The 17,308-nt window shown below is 46.7% G+C and overlaps 1 protein-coding gene across 5 annotated transcripts in view; it reads left to right on the top strand.

Moving 5' to 3' along the window:
• Positions 1-17,308, top strand: part of usp6nl (USP6 N-terminal like) — a 73,495-nt gene that overhangs the window by 22,840 nt on the left and 33,347 nt on the right. Inside the window, exon 1 of one of the 5 annotated variants that reach the window (XM_076722527.1) lies at positions 1,368-2,218. The exons of 3 other annotated variants lie outside the window; for them this stretch is intronic. In XM_076722527.1, the coding sequence (XP_076578642.1) occupies positions 2,149-2,218 (70 nt within the window). In that variant the 5' untranslated portion in view covers positions 1,368-2,148. Of the gene's footprint in view, positions 1-1,367; positions 2,219-12,311; positions 12,535-17,308 lie in introns of those variants that run through there. One more of the 5 variants, XM_076722528.1, reaches the window with a different exon arrangement.

The following is a 17,308-nucleotide window of genomic DNA, read 5'->3' as shown; positions in this document are numbered from 1 at the left end:
ACTGCCGTGAGCTCCATCTCATGATGTTTGAGGTCATTGCAACCACATTGGTTAGTCACTGTTTGTCGCTTGTGTCGATACCTCGCCTGTAAATTTAGCCTCATGAAAAATGACTTTTGGTATTTTTAGAAAGTTGATGCTTATTGCGGACAGGTTGAGGTTTCACTGCGCTGTCTCAGAAAGTCAGTTTTTAAGTTGGGTCACAGATCAGCATCACAGACATCGATCACATTGGTCACATGCAGAAAACTGCACCCCATCTCCTCTGCGGCTGTTTTACGCTGTCTGCAACCAACATTTAAACATAATGCAGCATCATGCAGGAGTGGCCTTTGCTCTTTAGCGCTGTAGAGGGCGTTGTGGAGAAGCCAAGCATGCAGCAATGCCGCTCTTGAAGTCATGAAAAGCAGGAACGTGTTTTGTTATTTTCTGCTCGCTTTCTTGTTTTTTTACGCCTTTAAAAATGCATCAGCTGTCTGCAGGTACCACAAACCAGCAAGTTAATGATCAACAAGGAGTTGCAGCCACAACCTGCAATCTTTCAAATTACAAGAAGCACAATCAGGTCTGAATCCAGCCCACAATTATGTAATTGTAGATGCTTGCAGGTGCACACTCAAATATACAAAAAATGTGAAAGTACCATGCAGAGGACCTCATATAGATCCAACTGGTTAACGTTAACAGGGAAAAGATAGCAGAGCCTTGGACTGATCCCTGAAGAACCCCAAAGGAGCCATAAAGGAGGAGAAATTGACAGAAAAGACCTGTAAAACTTAAATCAGTGTCGAGCTGCAACCAAGCATACCGAGAAGGCAATTATTTCAGACAGCGTGATGTACAGTACAAAAGGCCACGAGGTCCAGAAGAAGTGAGACAGCGCCTGCCTCCAGTGTTAGAGTAAATGATTTATGAGCAGAACGAGATAAATGTTCCTGATGGGTGGTTGTTTTGGTAGTATGAACATCTTTTGGTGTATTGTAAAACAACAACGTGACGTTATGATCTGGACTTTCTCTGTAAATGAGCTTTTTCTGTGTTGTAGCAGCTATTAAGAACATCATTACAGTAACAGACATGCTGAGGGAGTGGCGGTTGTGACAGGGCGCAACCTGAGGAGAGCAGCGTTACTGATGCCGCCGGGTACAAATCGTCACCGGGACGCATCTCCTGCCGTGAATTTCCCCCTTTGCATTCCGCTCATGTCCTCAGCCTCCCAGTAAATGAACACGAGAAGAAGGCGGTGGGTGACAGACAGAAAGCGACACAATGAGGAGGAGGAGGAGGGAGGAGTGCAGGGAAGCAGAGAGAGGAAGGGAGGGATGGAGATGCTGTGGGTGAGTGAGTGGAAGCGGTCATTAAAAGGAATTTAAAGGATGTGAAGGGAGGACAGCGAGCAAAGCAGCCAGCGCTCGCAGGACTGAGGGAGGAGAGGGCGATGGGAGAGGAAACGGGAGTCAGAGGAGGAGATGAGAGAGTTGGACAGTTGAGAGGCATCGTCACCGGTCAGCTGTGCATGCATTGATCCACTGCAGCCAGGTGGTTTGTCTGCCTGAGCCGCAGAAGAAGAAATAAGAGGATCGCTCTGCTCTGTTTCTCCGCCGCTCATCGCCGAATGAAGAGTATGTGAGAGCGCTCCAGCTGAGGTGAACACAGCCAACATCCTCCGCGACTTTCAGCAGCTGCCAGTTGTTGAGTTGAGATTTACAGGCTGTTTCATGTGGACCGGAGGCGACGTGGGAAGCAGGTGAAGCACTTGTCAGGTAGTGTGTGTTTGTGGAGAGCAGCTGTTTTACGGAGAAACGCCGGCAAAGAGTACCCGAGGACATTTGAGTGGCAGGGAGTTTGTGTGTGTTGAAATCTGGAGGGAGAACATCAAAAAGATAAAAGAGGAGCAGAAGATTTAAAGAGAAGGCTGTTTTTTTGAACAGCCAGCACCACCCATAAACGAGCACCAGGTCTCGGAGCAGAAACGTGGTTCCTCTCCTTCAGGATGCTGAAGTCAAGATCCCCAGGAGCCGGGAGTCGAGATGTGGATTAGGGCATGAGTCCTGAGGAGGAGCCAGGGAGGGATGAGGTCGTGGGGGATGAGAGGGCGAGAGTGGGCTGCCCCTGCCCTGTGGCACGTCCGGCTGCCTCCCCGTGAGCATGCAGGTCCTACAGATCGTCAAGGAGCTGGTGTCGCCATCCAGACGCAGGGCAGCGGCCAGGTTTGGAGGTGTGTGCATGTGCAGTACGTCACTTTGTTCACCGGTTGTATTTCTCTGTAAAGTCGGACAGATAAAGTAAAAAGATTTGACTCTAAGCATCACGAGAAAAGGCCAGAAAGTCAGTGCTGTCCACTTATATACCGTGGACATGATCAGTCGAAAGAAAACTGTGGGGGAAGAGCTCAACGTGAGGACAGGACAGCAGATTTGTGAGCTTCGTGTGTTTGCAGGAGGTTCAACTAATATCAGGGCCTTTTATTAAAACTGGTTATTGGCCAGTCCTCCCCGGGTACAGTGAAGGTTCTGCTGTTGTGCTGTTCATGAGTGTCAGTCTCTTAAACCAAGAATGAAAGCTACCCCGCCTCGCTGTCAGGAGCTGTTAATCGACAGCGTCTTCATTAGTTTAATGTAGGTTTCAGTGGAGACGGCGATGGTCTGAGTTCTGCACCCGAGGATTTTCCACTCTGGGGTCAGATCCCTAAAGATTTAGTCGACTCATCTGTAGAATTAGTTGTGCAAACAACCATGTACAAGTGGCGTCCAGCCTCGTCTGAAGGAAGAGGTGTTTCCAGCCTTACTAAATGGCCAAACTCAAGCATGGGCTGAAAAACCTGCAGCCATAGACGAGGACGAGATGCAATGAACTGCACAAACGATGATAACGGTGAACTCTCAGGGAACTCGAAAGTTAAACCCTCCATCACCTCCACACATCTGGCCAATTCCTGCAGGACGCTGGTGAACTTGTCAGGTTGTCCATTGTCCACAATCTTACTTCCTGTTGACCATCTAGAGCCTGCCGGCGACTGAAAATCAACGTCATCTGCCCGCAAAAGCAAAACAACCTGTAGCTCATTTTGTCGTTCGCTGACGAAGTTGTGGTCGGAGCCGTGAAAGGGCAAAGAGTTTTTAGTGGCAGCAGTAACCACTCTGAATATTTTATCTGCTGTTGCTTCACACAAAAACCAATTACAAAGCTGGAACATCCATATTGCACAAGAAGAAAGAAGTCTCTGCAGAGACCAGAGGGCTGAGGGGCGTTTGTGTGCTTCATATGTTTAAACTGTGCTCAGCATTGAACAGCATTGAAAGACGCTTTTGATACTTGAAGATTTGGCTTTGAAATGTTCCTTTTTAGGAATAAAGCTAATTATTTTGTTGTCATTGTCATTGTGGATGAGGTTAAACTCGCTGTGCCTGTGTGGCGTTTCTCTGAATGGGAGGGACAGTCCCCTCGAGTCACCACTGTAATAGCTCTGATGCTGTGGGACATGATGGTGGAAGTGTGTGTGTGTGTGTGTGTGTGTGTGTGTGTGTGTGTGTGTGTGTGTGTGTGTGTGTGTGTGTGTCCTGGAGCTGCATTTCTCTGGTGTGCAATGAATAATGAAGCATGGTGCCCGAGGTAATGGAACACTCTGTGACCCCTGACCCCTCGTCCTGCCTCCTGATTGGATCAGCCCGTATGCGACGGCCTTGATCCTTGTCTATTACGCAAAACCGGCGCTGTTTTTATTGTCATAGCCACAAGCTTGTCAGACTTTTTGGCCCTGCAGGCGGAAGAAAGCCACAGCTTGTTGACTTCTTGCTTCAGTGCCTTTCAAATAAAACCGGAGCCCCTGTACCTCCAGAGGGGCAATTAGCATGAATTTAACGAGGGGTTGATGGGCAGGTAAATTGGTGCTTCTTGCAGATTTCGCCTAAAATGTGTTGTAAATAGGACACTGGTGATAATTTATGATAATTTTTCCTGAGTACCTTCATTCTCTGTCACATTGCTGGGCCTGTGTCCTCTTAAATTTGCATAGGGTGTGTGTGGCTGCGCGTTCTGGGTTTTCACCTAGATTGGCTTTACTGAACATGAAAGAAAGTTTCAAGTGCGCTAAAACACGTTAGCTTTAGCTCTGTTTGTGCTGCAGCGGTCTCGTCCTGATTTGCTCCATAAGGCAGTCGTGTTCCCGTAATAAAGCAACCTGCTGCCAGGTCCCAGCCCTCTGAAGTGGAAGCATTAATGTGAGCCAGTGTAAAAAAGCTGAATGTGCCTCCTCTAAAAGCCAGAAAGGATTCACTTTTAAAGGCTTTTATGCAGGTACAAAACGCCTGCTGTCTCTCGCCATCTGGCTTTGATAACAGCTTTAATTTATCAACTAACCCCACTAGTGCACTCATGGAGGACCAATTAAACCGTCCAAGTATGCGCTGCAGCTTGCATTCCATTGGGAAGACAATATTTTGGGTAGAAACGGCTTTTACCCTGAATCATTGCTGGTAAGTGATAGATGGAGGCAGATGTTGCGTTCAGGCATGCAGGCGTTTCGTTCTGTGGACAGTGAACGAGCTCAGATATGTCTTCATCTTACTCCAGGAGCCGTGATCAAAGCAGTCTAATGTTAGAGCTTAACCTCTGAACCGATACCAGGCGACTCAGCTGGAGGCGTCACCCACACTCTGGCCTGATACGCCGGGTTTCTAATAGAAGGGTGAAAATTGAATTATCAGAGCGAGCAGAGGTGGCATGAAGTGGATTCTTCCAGTGGCAATGACAAGTTTATCACATGGTTTTGTCTGTGTGTGTGTGTGTGTGTGTGTGTGTGTGTGTGTGTGAATGCTGTTGTTGAATTAACATTATTACATTCTGCCTGTATTTGGTCAGAGGCTACTACAAGTTTCATTATAATTCCCAAAATATTATGACCTGACAGACATGAAACGTGATGTAAACTTAAAATATTTCCTTTAAAGACAGTAAAACGACAGATTTAAGAACTGTAGATACGTAGATATACATGGTTTAACCCTGCAACTCTCACTACATGTTGTCCGTTTGAAGTGAAACCTTTCAGTATGTTTAATATGTAGGATGAGTTTTTGTTTTGTGGTAAAATGTTATTGTTGGACATCTGGACGGATGGCCGTCCATCAGCCCACGGCTTGACAGTGTGGCCCTGGGTGAGGTCCTTTCTGTTTGTCCCTTGTGTGTTTTGGTTCGCTGGCCTGGGGGCCCAGCAGGGTTTGACTGACTTTCACGGACCACAGGGTGGACAGCACAGTCCCCAAACTGTCCCGCCCCCAAAGAAGCCAAACAAAGCAGCAGAGGACGAGTCAGATCTGTGTGACATCACCTCTGACCCCCAACGCAGCTGCTTTACATCAACACACAGGATGAAATATTCATATGAGAACTCCAGTTATGGCATCAATCCACGTATTTGAAGTCAGGAAAAGATCCATGATAAGATGGAGAGCGGAGGCTGTCAGGCTCGTCGGCCGTCCTCTTGTTTGTTTACAGTAACGACTCGAACGCCACCAGATTCATGTCGTAGTGATTTATAGATTTTTTAAAAGTGGAACCTTTGACGTGACAAAGCTGCTCTCGGCTTCCAGCTCCGGCTGCTCTGGAGTGTGTATCAGACTTGACGACGAGTGTGTGAAAGTTATTGTGAGGCAGGTAAGTGTGTGTAATCAGCTCTAAAGGCGCAGACACTTAAACAGAGAGAGCGTTTCAGAGATTTCAGCTGCTTTATCGACTGCCCGGGAACGATTTCGCACTTTCCATTTGGCTGTCGTCTTTATCTCCGTCCATCAGCCCTGCGGAGGAATTCACCTTGGCTCTTCTCTCGGCTTCGATCAATGCAGGCAGATTTAGAGATGGCCTCCAACAGATGCGACGCACACACTCTCTGCAGTGCTGTGCAGCCTTGAAGGTGCTGCGCTGAGGCGTGAGGTGCTAGCAGATGTTAGCATGAGTGTCATCGTGAGGATGGAGCTCTGAGTGAGTGTGAGAGACGGAGAAATGCCCACAGTTCAGCCAGTTCATCCTCAGCTCTGCAGGAATCAGCAGGTTGTGTGTGTGTGTGTGTGTGTGTGTGTGTGTGTGTGTGTGTGTGTGTGTGTGTGTGTGATTGAAATGACGAGGCTTCGTCATTAGCAGCAGTTTTCTCATTAACAAGCAAGTCAAACAGAAAAAACACTGAACGCTGCAGCTACAGTTTGTTCCTCTGAGCTCGTCTCAAAACACTTCCCTGAGCTCAGGGACGTCTGTTACGTGTTCTATGGATGACAGCGAGGCCTGTGGCGGCGTTTCCAACCTTCATCCCTTGTGACCTCTTAGAAGGGCAATTAGGGCTGCAACTGTTTCCTGTATCCAATCATCTGCTGCTTATTTTCTTAAATAATTGATTAATCATTTGCTCTTTAAATAGTCAGAGGGTAAAAAAAATTGACCTTTACAGCTTCTGAAGTCTGTGGCGATGCCATCAAACCGCACGTTGTGTCTGTCACATCACTTCAGCTCTAGAATAAGACATCTTTTTAGTTGACCAGGTAAACTGAAAAGTAATTATTTACTTTAATTTGAGTCATTTTTAGAGGCCTGAAGAGGTCAAAACATCCAGGAAGTCACAAAAATCACACAGATTAGAGGACTGTCCTGTTCATTGTCCCCTGACTCGTCAGATTTATCTGGACTCCCTTCGTTGGAGTCCTGACCTCCAGGTTGAGAGCCGCCGTTGGCAGTGAAATACATGAGACTTGTTTCTCAGTCGCTGTACGAACGTGAAACGGGGTATTTTGAGAAAACACGCATCATCTTTTTTGTTAGCTAAAGAAAAATCTGTCAGCATATCGACTTGTGGCTCAGCTCCGGCAGCCTGCAGGAGCCCCGAGGCCTCAACCCTGGCCCTCATTTAGAGCTCAGCTCACACTGGAGCAGAATTACCCAGGGACCTCATTATGAGTTAGGATCCACGTGTCCGTGTGAGGACAAACAAAACCCGAGTTTCGGTCTGATTCAGGGATCATCTCCACATACTGTACAGCTGAAGCAGAGCGGGACATGCTGAGCCTTCTGAATTTGTTCCCCAAATACTATCAAAGCACTCATTAATAATTTCAGCTGCGGCCTCTTTGAAACTCAACCCTGAAGAAAATGAAAGTAGCGCAGAAAAAAAAGGCAAGAAATCCAACCACAAACCACTCAGGACTGTCTGTGAGGGTCAGATGAGCCCATTAAACCACGTTTCCACCCAAAGTAGCCGGAACTTTGAGTGCATGAACAGAAAGGTTCCTCCAGCCCGTAGTTTCCTGCGTTTCCACTGCGGCCTAAAGATCTGAGGAGGCTGCACAGCCTGGACTACCTTCTGTAACTCCCTGCTGATGCGTCAAAGCGCAGTTAACTGCTTTGCAGCTGCAGATTTTTCAGAATGACGGCTGAAATATAACGCTGCAAGCACTCGACCGGTCAAAATGTTCAGCGCAGCAAGCCCCAGCTCCAAAGTTCCTGTACTTTTAGAGTCTGTGGGGTAAAATAATGTGGGAACTTCATTTCGAGGTTGGTCCCTGCGGTGGAAATGTTCCTCCAAAGTTTCCATGTCCCAGGAGAAAGTTCCTGCAGTGGAAACATCACAGTATGTGTCCAGAGAGCTGCTGCTGCATCCATAAACAACACTGAAGGTTCAGTCTCTTCAGTAACTGATGTGTTCATTTAGATTACACTCCAGAAATAAGAGCTTAAAGGAAAGAGAGAAGGAAAATATTGAAAATAACAACAGATATTTACTGTACTGATAAGATAAACATCAGTATAACAAACCTAAAGACTCTGCAGCCTTCTCCTGGTCGCCGCCATCGGCAGCCCAGTATCTCACTGCATTATTCAGCAGGCCTGATGCGTCTCCGTCTGCCTCCTGTGGCATCTCAACACTCAATGCTCACATTCAAATACTGCGCCAGAAGCTGCACACAGGAACACCTTTTTGTGTTCAGCATGCCAACTTGTGAACCATCTGTAGGCATCGTGTGGGCGCGCAGGCTCGCACGTGTTCGTGTGTGGCCCGCAGGTTGAAGGGAAAACCGCATGCCGGTTAGTTAAGGAGGGACCGGCAGACAGTCCGGGCCCAGCGGGTGTCGGACTGACGCCGCCCGCTGACATACACGCTGTGGCGGCCGGGCTAATTGCCTGTCTGTCCTCCCTAAAGGGCAAAGCGGCGATGCTCCTCGTGCTGCTGCTGTCGGCCTTCGTGGTAGAACACTTCAGTTTGATCTCAGAATGCTGCACCTCCTCCTCCTCCTGCAGTGGTTCAGCTTCATTTCAGCATCTGGGCTTGTTTTCTATCTTCCAGTGCTCGTGTCTTAGCAGAACGTATTGATCGCTGCTTGCTGCTTACACTGACTCTCTGCTGCGCCTCAAACATCACAGAGTCTGCAGACGATGCAAAGAAGTGAACTTGCCTCTGTTGTTGCTGTAATTTAAACATCATACTGCTAATAACAGTGTGCATGGTGTGATCCATCAGGCAAGAACAGAACTGATCAGCTCTGGATTAATGATTTAGAAAACAGACTTCTGTGATCCTGAATCAGTTCAGATCAAAGATTCTTGTCCGTCGTTAATAACATTAAGGTGTTGTGGAATCGCCCTGACAGACACTAGTTTTGTCGCTCATCTTCAAAGAAAGCCTTCGTTCTTGGACATTTTGGGTTTAAAGATTTAAGAAGTTGCTTCCCTCGACAAAGATGAAGTGTTGTGCGAGTGCTTCTTCCACCCAGAGACGAACTTTTCCCTCCACCGCTGACAAATGTGCCTTTTTACAAAACTTTCAACCAACTCTGATCAGTTTTCTCCACTGCTGAATGAATAATGTTAGTTTTACCCAGACGAGCTTCTGCTCCTACAAAAGAATCAAAATTATGGCTCTAAACTTTTGTGATGCAGTGACCTTCATCTTGACCTGTGAGCTTAACCGCTACTTATTTTTTATGTTGCATATATTTCACGTATTCAGTGGTGCAGACACACTAATGAACGGTTTGGCACACGCTGCACAGGAGCTGGAAAATACTGCTCAAAATAAGACTTCTGAATCAAATTGTGAGGATGATTTGTGATGTTTCCCACCCCTGAACACCCTGACAAGGTTCACTGAAGCTGATAGATGATGCTCATTAGTTATTGCCCAGCAGAGGACTCAGAAACACACTGAATCCCAACAAATCTTCATAAGATTCATCAGGCGGTTTCCTGTCTTCCGGTCTGCGGTTCACAAAATAAGTAGATTTTTACATTTTAGCAAACAAATTCTCTTAAAAAGATGAACCAAAAGGGTCTCAAACATCCGTATGTGCCTTAAAAAACATGAATGGACTCAGGTGACCTCTGGTTTTCCGCTGCCACCCGCCTCGACTTGTCCAGTCTTGTTAATGACAAACTGGTGACGGTCATGATGTTGGCACCAGTTCCTCTGCTGCATCACTAGTTGCTGGGACGATCAGCTGATCAAACCTCGTTGGAGTGTGTGTGTTGTCTTTGCATGTGTGTTTCAGGCTGCTTACTCACAGCTGAAATATGTTCCCGCAGGCGGTTGTTCATTACAGGAGCTGTTGTCTCAGGTCTCGCCCTAAAATTTGAATCCGTCCAACCGCAGAAGCGTCTTTTCCACCGTTTGTCATCTGCACATGCTCAGTGTGACAGGATGAGTTAATTAAGTCCACTTGTTGGGATATAGCCTCTAAATCAGGCTCAGTCTTTCATTTTGACAGGGTAATAATATTCTTACAGCACAGAAGTCGGTCTGGGTTTAATCACAGTGTAATCGCATAGATGTGGGCGCGTTGTTTGCATGCCGGAGAAACGAGGAAATGACTTCGGAAGCGTAAACAGTTGAGGAACAGCGACTTCTCACTTTGTGTCAGAGCTGCACAGCTTCATCTATCTCCCAACTATCTGCTGAAGATAATAACACACTTCCTGCCGTCCCAGAAATGCAGCGCAGCTTGCTTTACGTTAGGAGTCAACAGCTGATAGCAAGTTCAAGGAAAGCAGATCAGCTAAACAGCGGTTAGAGATCTGAAATGCAGCTGCAGCGAGGAGGAGGAGGAGGAGGAGGGGTGTGACCATCATGCCTCTCCTGGGAGGACTCGGTGTACCTGTATTTAGCTCCTCTGATCTGTACCCACATTTAGCCACTTTGAGCGATCTGACTGCATCTAATTATGTCCCAGACTGCTGCTTTCGCCCACTGACACACACTTTGATATTGATTAATATTTGCCTTGTGGGAATGTGTATCGGCGCTGCAGCGCTCTGGTCATCGCTCCTCTAATACTACATTAACCTGTCCTGGTCTGTTTCTGCGGCACAGACACTGGGAGGCTCTTTCCACTCGTTTTCACTTCCTAATGACCTTTAGAGTTGACTGTAAACGGGCGTGAAGAAAGGCCACAAACAGCCAAACACTTCTACACAAGCTGTAGTTTTAGCTGTAGTCCATTTTATGCTAATATTCAGCTGCTTATTAGCCTGCACATTAGCAGCATATTGGCTCCTTATTACTATCAATATGCAGAAATTAGGAGGTTATTGAGGGAGAACTCTTAGTTAATGGCCTAGTAGTTGCAGAATATGCTCATGCAGGATAATGCATTAATAAGTGCTTTATAATAGGTAATAAGGAGCCAGTGTGCGATTAATATGAATGCTAATGAGCAGCTAGCTAGTGGTGAATATGTACACCTTGACAAAAAGTGTTGCCTCTTATATTTGAGCCAATATGGTGCTCATCAGTGCAGTATTATAGTGTTGAATGTGTTCTGGTGGTCTGATGTTGAGATACACATGAAATTTAGGTTTCAGCATTTCTAAGTCACTAAAGTTAAATAACTTGGTTCGATTGACATCTAGTTTTCGTTGTGTGTGAAGGCGGAAACGAAAGCGTGACAAAGTCTCGAAGTGAGACGAGCAGCAGACGATATGAAGCTTTGATTAAACGTGTATCTGACTCATTGCTCCAAATACCGAAGGCCCTGATTCACAATTATTGAGTTAATTATTAAGTTAATACGCATGAATTATTGATCTGATAGGCATAAAAGTTTGCATGGAAGATTATGCCTCCTGAAAGTGATGTGACGGGCTGAGATGGATGGTTTTACTGCTGAAGACTCCAAACTCTGGTGATCTGAAGGAGCTGCAGCTCCTTTTCCAACCTCGTGTCCAGGTCTGGGTCATAAAATCAGTTTGTTTAGAGAGAGATCCTGGTTGCAGATAATGAATAAACTCATTTGGTCTCGTGCAGACTGCAGACGTCTGTATTAAAGCAAGATCATCCAAACAGTGTTTGTCAGTGAACCTTTTCTGTATATAAACAACTCCTTCACACAGTTGTGTACTCGGCTGACAGGATCATTGGCTACAGACGCAGCTGCCAATAGAACAGCAGACAGCTCGCCAAGAGTTTCATTTTGACTTTCTGCCAAATTATTCATTAATTAACATTAATTAGCTTCAGCTGATGCCACCGGCAGCGTTTGTCTCTTCGACCGGTGAAAGAGGCTCATCAGCGGAGGCTAAAGATGTTTGGACGTGATGAAACGTGGTCACTTCTGAAGGCAGTGATGCACCAACAGAAAGGTGGATTTAAAGGGCTTCCAGAAAGTGGACGTGACGTCTGAGAGCGGTAAACCTTCGCCCCCCCTCCCCCTCCTGCTGTGACCCCGGAGCTTCAGAAGTGATAACAGCACTTAAGTCCCATCCGCCAACTCTCCGCTCACAAACGCAGATACTTCCTGTAGCGATGGAGGGTGGAGATAGAGATGACAGGCCGCTCCACCCTCCCTGTCGTCTCTGATACATCATGAGACCCTTCACGGCAGCTCGCGTCCATTTCATAATGAAGTTTTAATGGAAGCTGTTTATCATCACGCTGTCGTCATCTGGCCTCGTCAGATCCTCTTTCCAAACTTCCACTCTTACTGCACAGCGAAGACCTTTCCAAAGAAGGTTTTATGGACCGTTGGGAAATGCTTTAATCGCTGAATTGGTTACATAAATAATCACATCGCTGTTTTACGAGCAGCTCGTGAACGGCCGCCCCCTTCCTCCCCGTTTTGGAAATGACCAAACTCTAACTCGTCCCGTCGGTCACATTTTATCTGTGTGACATTTTGAAAAGTTGGCTGTAAACAGTCCTTCCCTCTGTCCTTCCTCTCTCCTCCCTCCGACGTGTGGAACAGAGCTGGTTGTTGTGTTGTTGTTGTGTTTGGGTGGAGAATGCTGCGAGTGGGACTGACTCGCTCCTGAAGTCACATTTCTGTCCGTCTGTAGCTTCACCAACAAGCAGCCGCATTGTGAACAAAGCGTCTCTGATCTCACTTCTCCTTGCCTCTCGCTCATATTTCCTCTCTGGCTGCTGGCGTGAGGCAGTGCGTGGTGACAGCGATGGGATGAGGTAGTTCGGGCGCTCTCTTGGTGTGCTGGACCCGGTTGAACTGTGACCGATGCGGACGAAGGCTCTGACGCGCCTGGAGGTTCCACTGGACCGCTTGAAAAGAGGTAGAAAATGAAAAGACTGTGTCCAGTTGGAGCTGCTGTTTCTGCTGCTGCTGTTTGACGATACAGGCGACAGACAGTGCGAGGAGTGTTTTTTTCTTTTTTTTTAATGGGTTTCTATAATTAGATTTAAATGGGTTTATTTAAGAGGAAAGCCCAAGTGATGGTTTGTGTTGCAGTGCTGAGCCCTGTGGGATTAATGCAGGCTAGCTAGGGAGGAAAACGTATAGAAATCTTTCCAAAAACGACCAAAATGATGCTCCAGGAATGCAGTGAATGGAAGATCTGGCCTACAAAAGCTCATACTGAGTCCAAAACTTCAATGCATAAACAGTACGTAGCCCCTAATATGCATGATATGTATGTGGAGAAGATGGATGTACCCGCTTGTTTCTGCACACTGGACGACCTTCACAGAGGAATTATTTTAAATATTCAGTTACGGATTAATTTTTGGGAAACACCCGTGCTGGCGCCACCAACAGGACAAATTTACCTCAACAATGACGAGTTTCTGTTAGCCTGTAGCCCTTTTTTGAGATGAATGCTAACACGCTAAACTTTAGCCGCTGTGATCCGTGTTAACACGCTGAAATGAACATGCAGTCAACATGCATCAGGTGAGGAGTGACTGACGTGGCGTTGCACTCTTTACACAAACACCACATGATGTCACTCAGCAGCAGACGAGCGATGAGGCAAGTGCAGACGCCCCGCAGTAAACTATCACATGCTAACACCCTGCTTCCAAATATAACATTAGAATGCTAATAATATATGCTAACACAAGCACGCGCATAATGATGCACTGTGAAGTGTCTGCAGTTGCTTCATCGGTCGTCAATTGGGTGACCCGCCTTGCTTGAGTGTGCTACATGTTAGCATGCTAACATTAGCATTTAGCTCAAAGTGCAGTGGCGAAGGTCTTTGTTTTTCATTCACAGTTTTCTTTGCTGGCATGTGAAGAGCTCAACAAGCAGGAAGTGGAAGCAGCGACCTGATCTGACTTTGTTCCGCTGTGTTCTGCACGAACATTCGGACAAAAACATGAGAAGTTTTGGATGCAGGATTAACGGAGCGGGTGCAGACTCCGTGGAGGTTAATTATTTGTCTGTGAAGCACAGTTCACATCAGGGCTGGGTGTCACTTTGTGTCACGTCGCGTTCATGTGGTGGAGTTCAGGTTGGAAACAGACGGCACAGACAGATGATTGTTTTGGAAGCGCGGTAATGACATATAATAGAGTGCTGTGAAGTGTCTGCCTCATCAGGTGTTTGTTGTGAGGTGGGTGACATCATCTGGTTTTGTGTGTGTGTGTGTGTGTGTGTGTGTGTGTGTGTGTGTGTGTGTGCGCAGAGTCTCATCCAGCATATTGAATCATCACATATCTGAATGTGTGTGTGTGCCCTGAACACCACAGCTGAACCAAGTAAAGCCTCCAATCAACCTCTCCTCTATCATTAGTTATTATCGTTATTATTCGTCTTTCTGTGCGTCTATGAGGCGACGGTGGATCCACAAAGAGGGAGCGAAAAGCTGTAACAAGCGACGACTCGGTAACATAAAGAACATAGAGGGCTCATTACAGCAGCCAGAGGAGGCTCGAGGGGAGCAGAGGAAGTGAGAAAAGGCTGTTATTATGCTTGTTCATTGTCAGTGCTAGTCATTAACAGCAATGATAATGAGGAACAAACACACAAATACACCCCACAAAGCTTCCTGTCACATGGCCTGTGCTGTCGTGGTCGCCGGCATATTTAGACTTGACTGTGAAGCGGCTCATCAGCCACACGTTTCCAGTCTTTAGAAGCTTTGACCTGCAAAGTCCAACTGAGGCTTTTGATCAAGAGGAAGACAGAGTGAGAAAAGCTGGTGTTTGATTGCCCTTTGCACCCCACGGCGTTCAGGACACTACTGAGCTGTTTGACATTCAAGGATGAGGCGTGATGTCGCAGCGAAGGAATGAAGCAAAGATGAGAAGGTTTTACTCCCTGTGGGAGGCTTTGAAATAGTTTCCTTGAAGTAAATAGTCCTGCCTTTGTATGAAACCCTGAGAAAATCATCATGGAAACGCAACAACGGCTGCAAATCCTGCAGATCATTCTCTCGATGAAGCTTGTTTTGTCTGTAGCAGCAGGTCGCTGTTAGCGTAGCTCAGCTTAGCAAGGAGTACAAGAAGTACTGTAGAGGTAGTATTTCATCTGTACTCTCAGCTGCACACTGCCAGTCTTTCCAGTTGGCTGCAGTATTTAGATGTCGGGGGGGTCTTGGGATGAACGTGACATTGTCTCGTTGTGTCCTGGAGGGACGTCAGAGAGATTTGCAGGTTCACGTTGATGGAACAGGACCAGGATCAATAGATGGTGTCATGAAGTGGCTGCACATGTAATGTACTGACTCAAAAATGTGGATTTAGTGTTTAATAAAAAGTGATTAATCGATTATCATAATTGTTCCTGGTTAATTGTTCAATCAATTGATTTTTTCCGACCAAACACCTCCCCAGAGATCCACACCCAGGTGCTGCTGTATGCTAATTAATATATTGATGATCTAATGCACCCATTGGCTGATGTTATTGCTGTTATTGGTATTCTAGTATTGCTGGCAGCATCTTCTCTTCAATATAACATTATACAAACTCTGAGTTTCAATTTCAACTCTCTCTTTTCAGTATATTTAGTGGTTGTTTATCCAGTCATATTTGCCCCCGACTCACTGACCATGTTCTGTCAGAAGTCTGAGCAGCACCTGAAGGCAGCATTAGTCTGAAGCTGTAAAATCCTCCCACGCCACAGAGGAACATTTCCCATATGACAAACCTTCAAATGTAAAGTGAGATTCAGTATTCAGTCACTGTTTTCTGGATGAAATCTAAAGTATATTATTGTGTTATTTCTATTATTTATGCATTTTAAAAGCCACGTTTTTTCTTCCAATGTCCTTCAAGTAAATGTATTTTTGTTTGTTTCACCTCGTTGAGGCCTGCGGTTGATATCAGATAATAAGAGAAATAAAGAAAAGAAAATCTCTTTAAAAGCTCTCCACACGTCTTCGTCGGTCTCAGCTTCGAGGCCGCTGGATGAAAATGAAAATGTGCAGCGTTCACCTGTGAAGTGGCGAACGCCGCTGAGGAAGTCTGCACCTCACTTCCTGAATTCTTGACGTATCGTGATGGTTTCTGATGAACTGTCACGCACCAACAACTTCTGACTCCTTTTGACCTCAGTGCTGCCAGTAAATTCCCACGTGCCCTGAATGCAGCGCGAGGAGCAGGAGGAGTGAAGGGCAGAGATGGGGACGGGGCGGCGTCCAGCTGGTCCGGCGGGTGACTGGCGGGGACATTTTAATCACGGCGGGACGGGGACGGTTAGCTGGAGCTGACACCAGCTTCGAGCAGAGGAGGTGAAAGGTCAAGGGGGGGGGGGGGTCTTTTAAAGGAGTAATCCTCCATGAGTTCCTGCTTAACTGTTAGATGGTGTGATATTTCTGCTTCGATTGAGTCTTTGGGTGTCATGATTTCCACGACAGCTCGCGTCCTCTTTGTGAGCACATGATGTTAAGCAAGCTCCCGAGCCGCGAACACAACACAGCCTGTGAACTTCCAGTCACACGGGGGTCTTCTGCTAAACTCGCCGGACCTGCTACGAGTACGACGAGGGCTCCTCGGCCACAAATAAAAACACCCCCCCCCCCAATCTCCGTCACAGATGCCAGTGTGATCTTTGAAGCGTGAAAAGGGGTCTAATTGCATTTAGCTTAAGTCAGGACGCTGAGGAATACTAATATGGCTGTGAGGGGGCCGTGAGGGGGCCGTGAGGGGGCTGAACGTCAGCGCGAAGAAAAGACCGAATCCCATTTCCCCTCACTATGGGAACCACAGGGCCCCCCGGGTGGAACTCCCAGCAGAAAAAGACTTTACTGTATTTATTTATTTGCCCCCGACAGTTTGCCCCCCGCTCCCCCCACGGCAGCCCACGGCGACATGCCTTTCACCGACACACACCATCCTGTCATAAAAATGCCAGCCGGCTCAATAAGGAGCGTGTTTGTTGGGAGCGTTTTGGAATTCCAGCGAAGCCCGGAGACCCGGAGAGGAAGCCGGAGAATGAGAGGAGTCAAATACTTCCTGCGAGGAGCTGAAAAACTGTCAGAGAGAGAGGAGGCAGGAGCGTTTCACGACAGCAGGGAGGCCAAAGATCTCGACTTTCACACTGTTCAGAGTCGATGGCGTCTTCAGCTGAGAAGCATCAGCTGTTTTCTCTGTGTGTTTTCTGTTGGAAAGTCATTTTACATGATGAATTTCAAGATATTCTCATGCAAAGCCTCCAAAATTAAGTCCCAGGTCATAAGAAACCACAATTATCCTTTTGGACAGCTGTACTAAAGGCCGGCGAGGCTGCACTTTGGCACAGTGGTGCTACGAGCTAAACGCTAATGTCCGGTAGCTAACATGCTCATTATAGCAACAATAAGATGCTGATGTTTCGCATATGTTCATCACACTGCTTTACATTTCAGTGTTTACAGTTACAGACTCTTTGTGCTCCACAGATGTTGAGGAGGAACTTTTTTTTCTGCAAAGCATTCAATGAATTTCAGCCATTTTCAGTCTTTGGTTCAGTCCTCACTTTGATCCAGACTGAAATTATCATGAAATGTGGTCATCGTGTCCCCCTGAGGACGAGGACTTTCATTAAACACCATGTTCTATTTGTCCACCTGCAAACGTTAGACGTCATCCCTGCTGAACATCAGCATCTTATTGTTGCTATAC

Source organism: Chaetodon auriga, chromosome 22, assembly GCF_051107435.1.
Source record: "Chaetodon auriga isolate fChaAug3 chromosome 22, fChaAug3.hap1, whole genome shotgun sequence".
In the NCBI taxonomy this organism is placed as follows: Eukaryota; Metazoa; Chordata; class Actinopteri; order Chaetodontiformes; family Chaetodontidae; genus Chaetodon; species Chaetodon auriga.
Note: the sequence above shows the minus strand (reverse complement) of the source record. Positions and strands in the feature narration are given on the sequence as shown.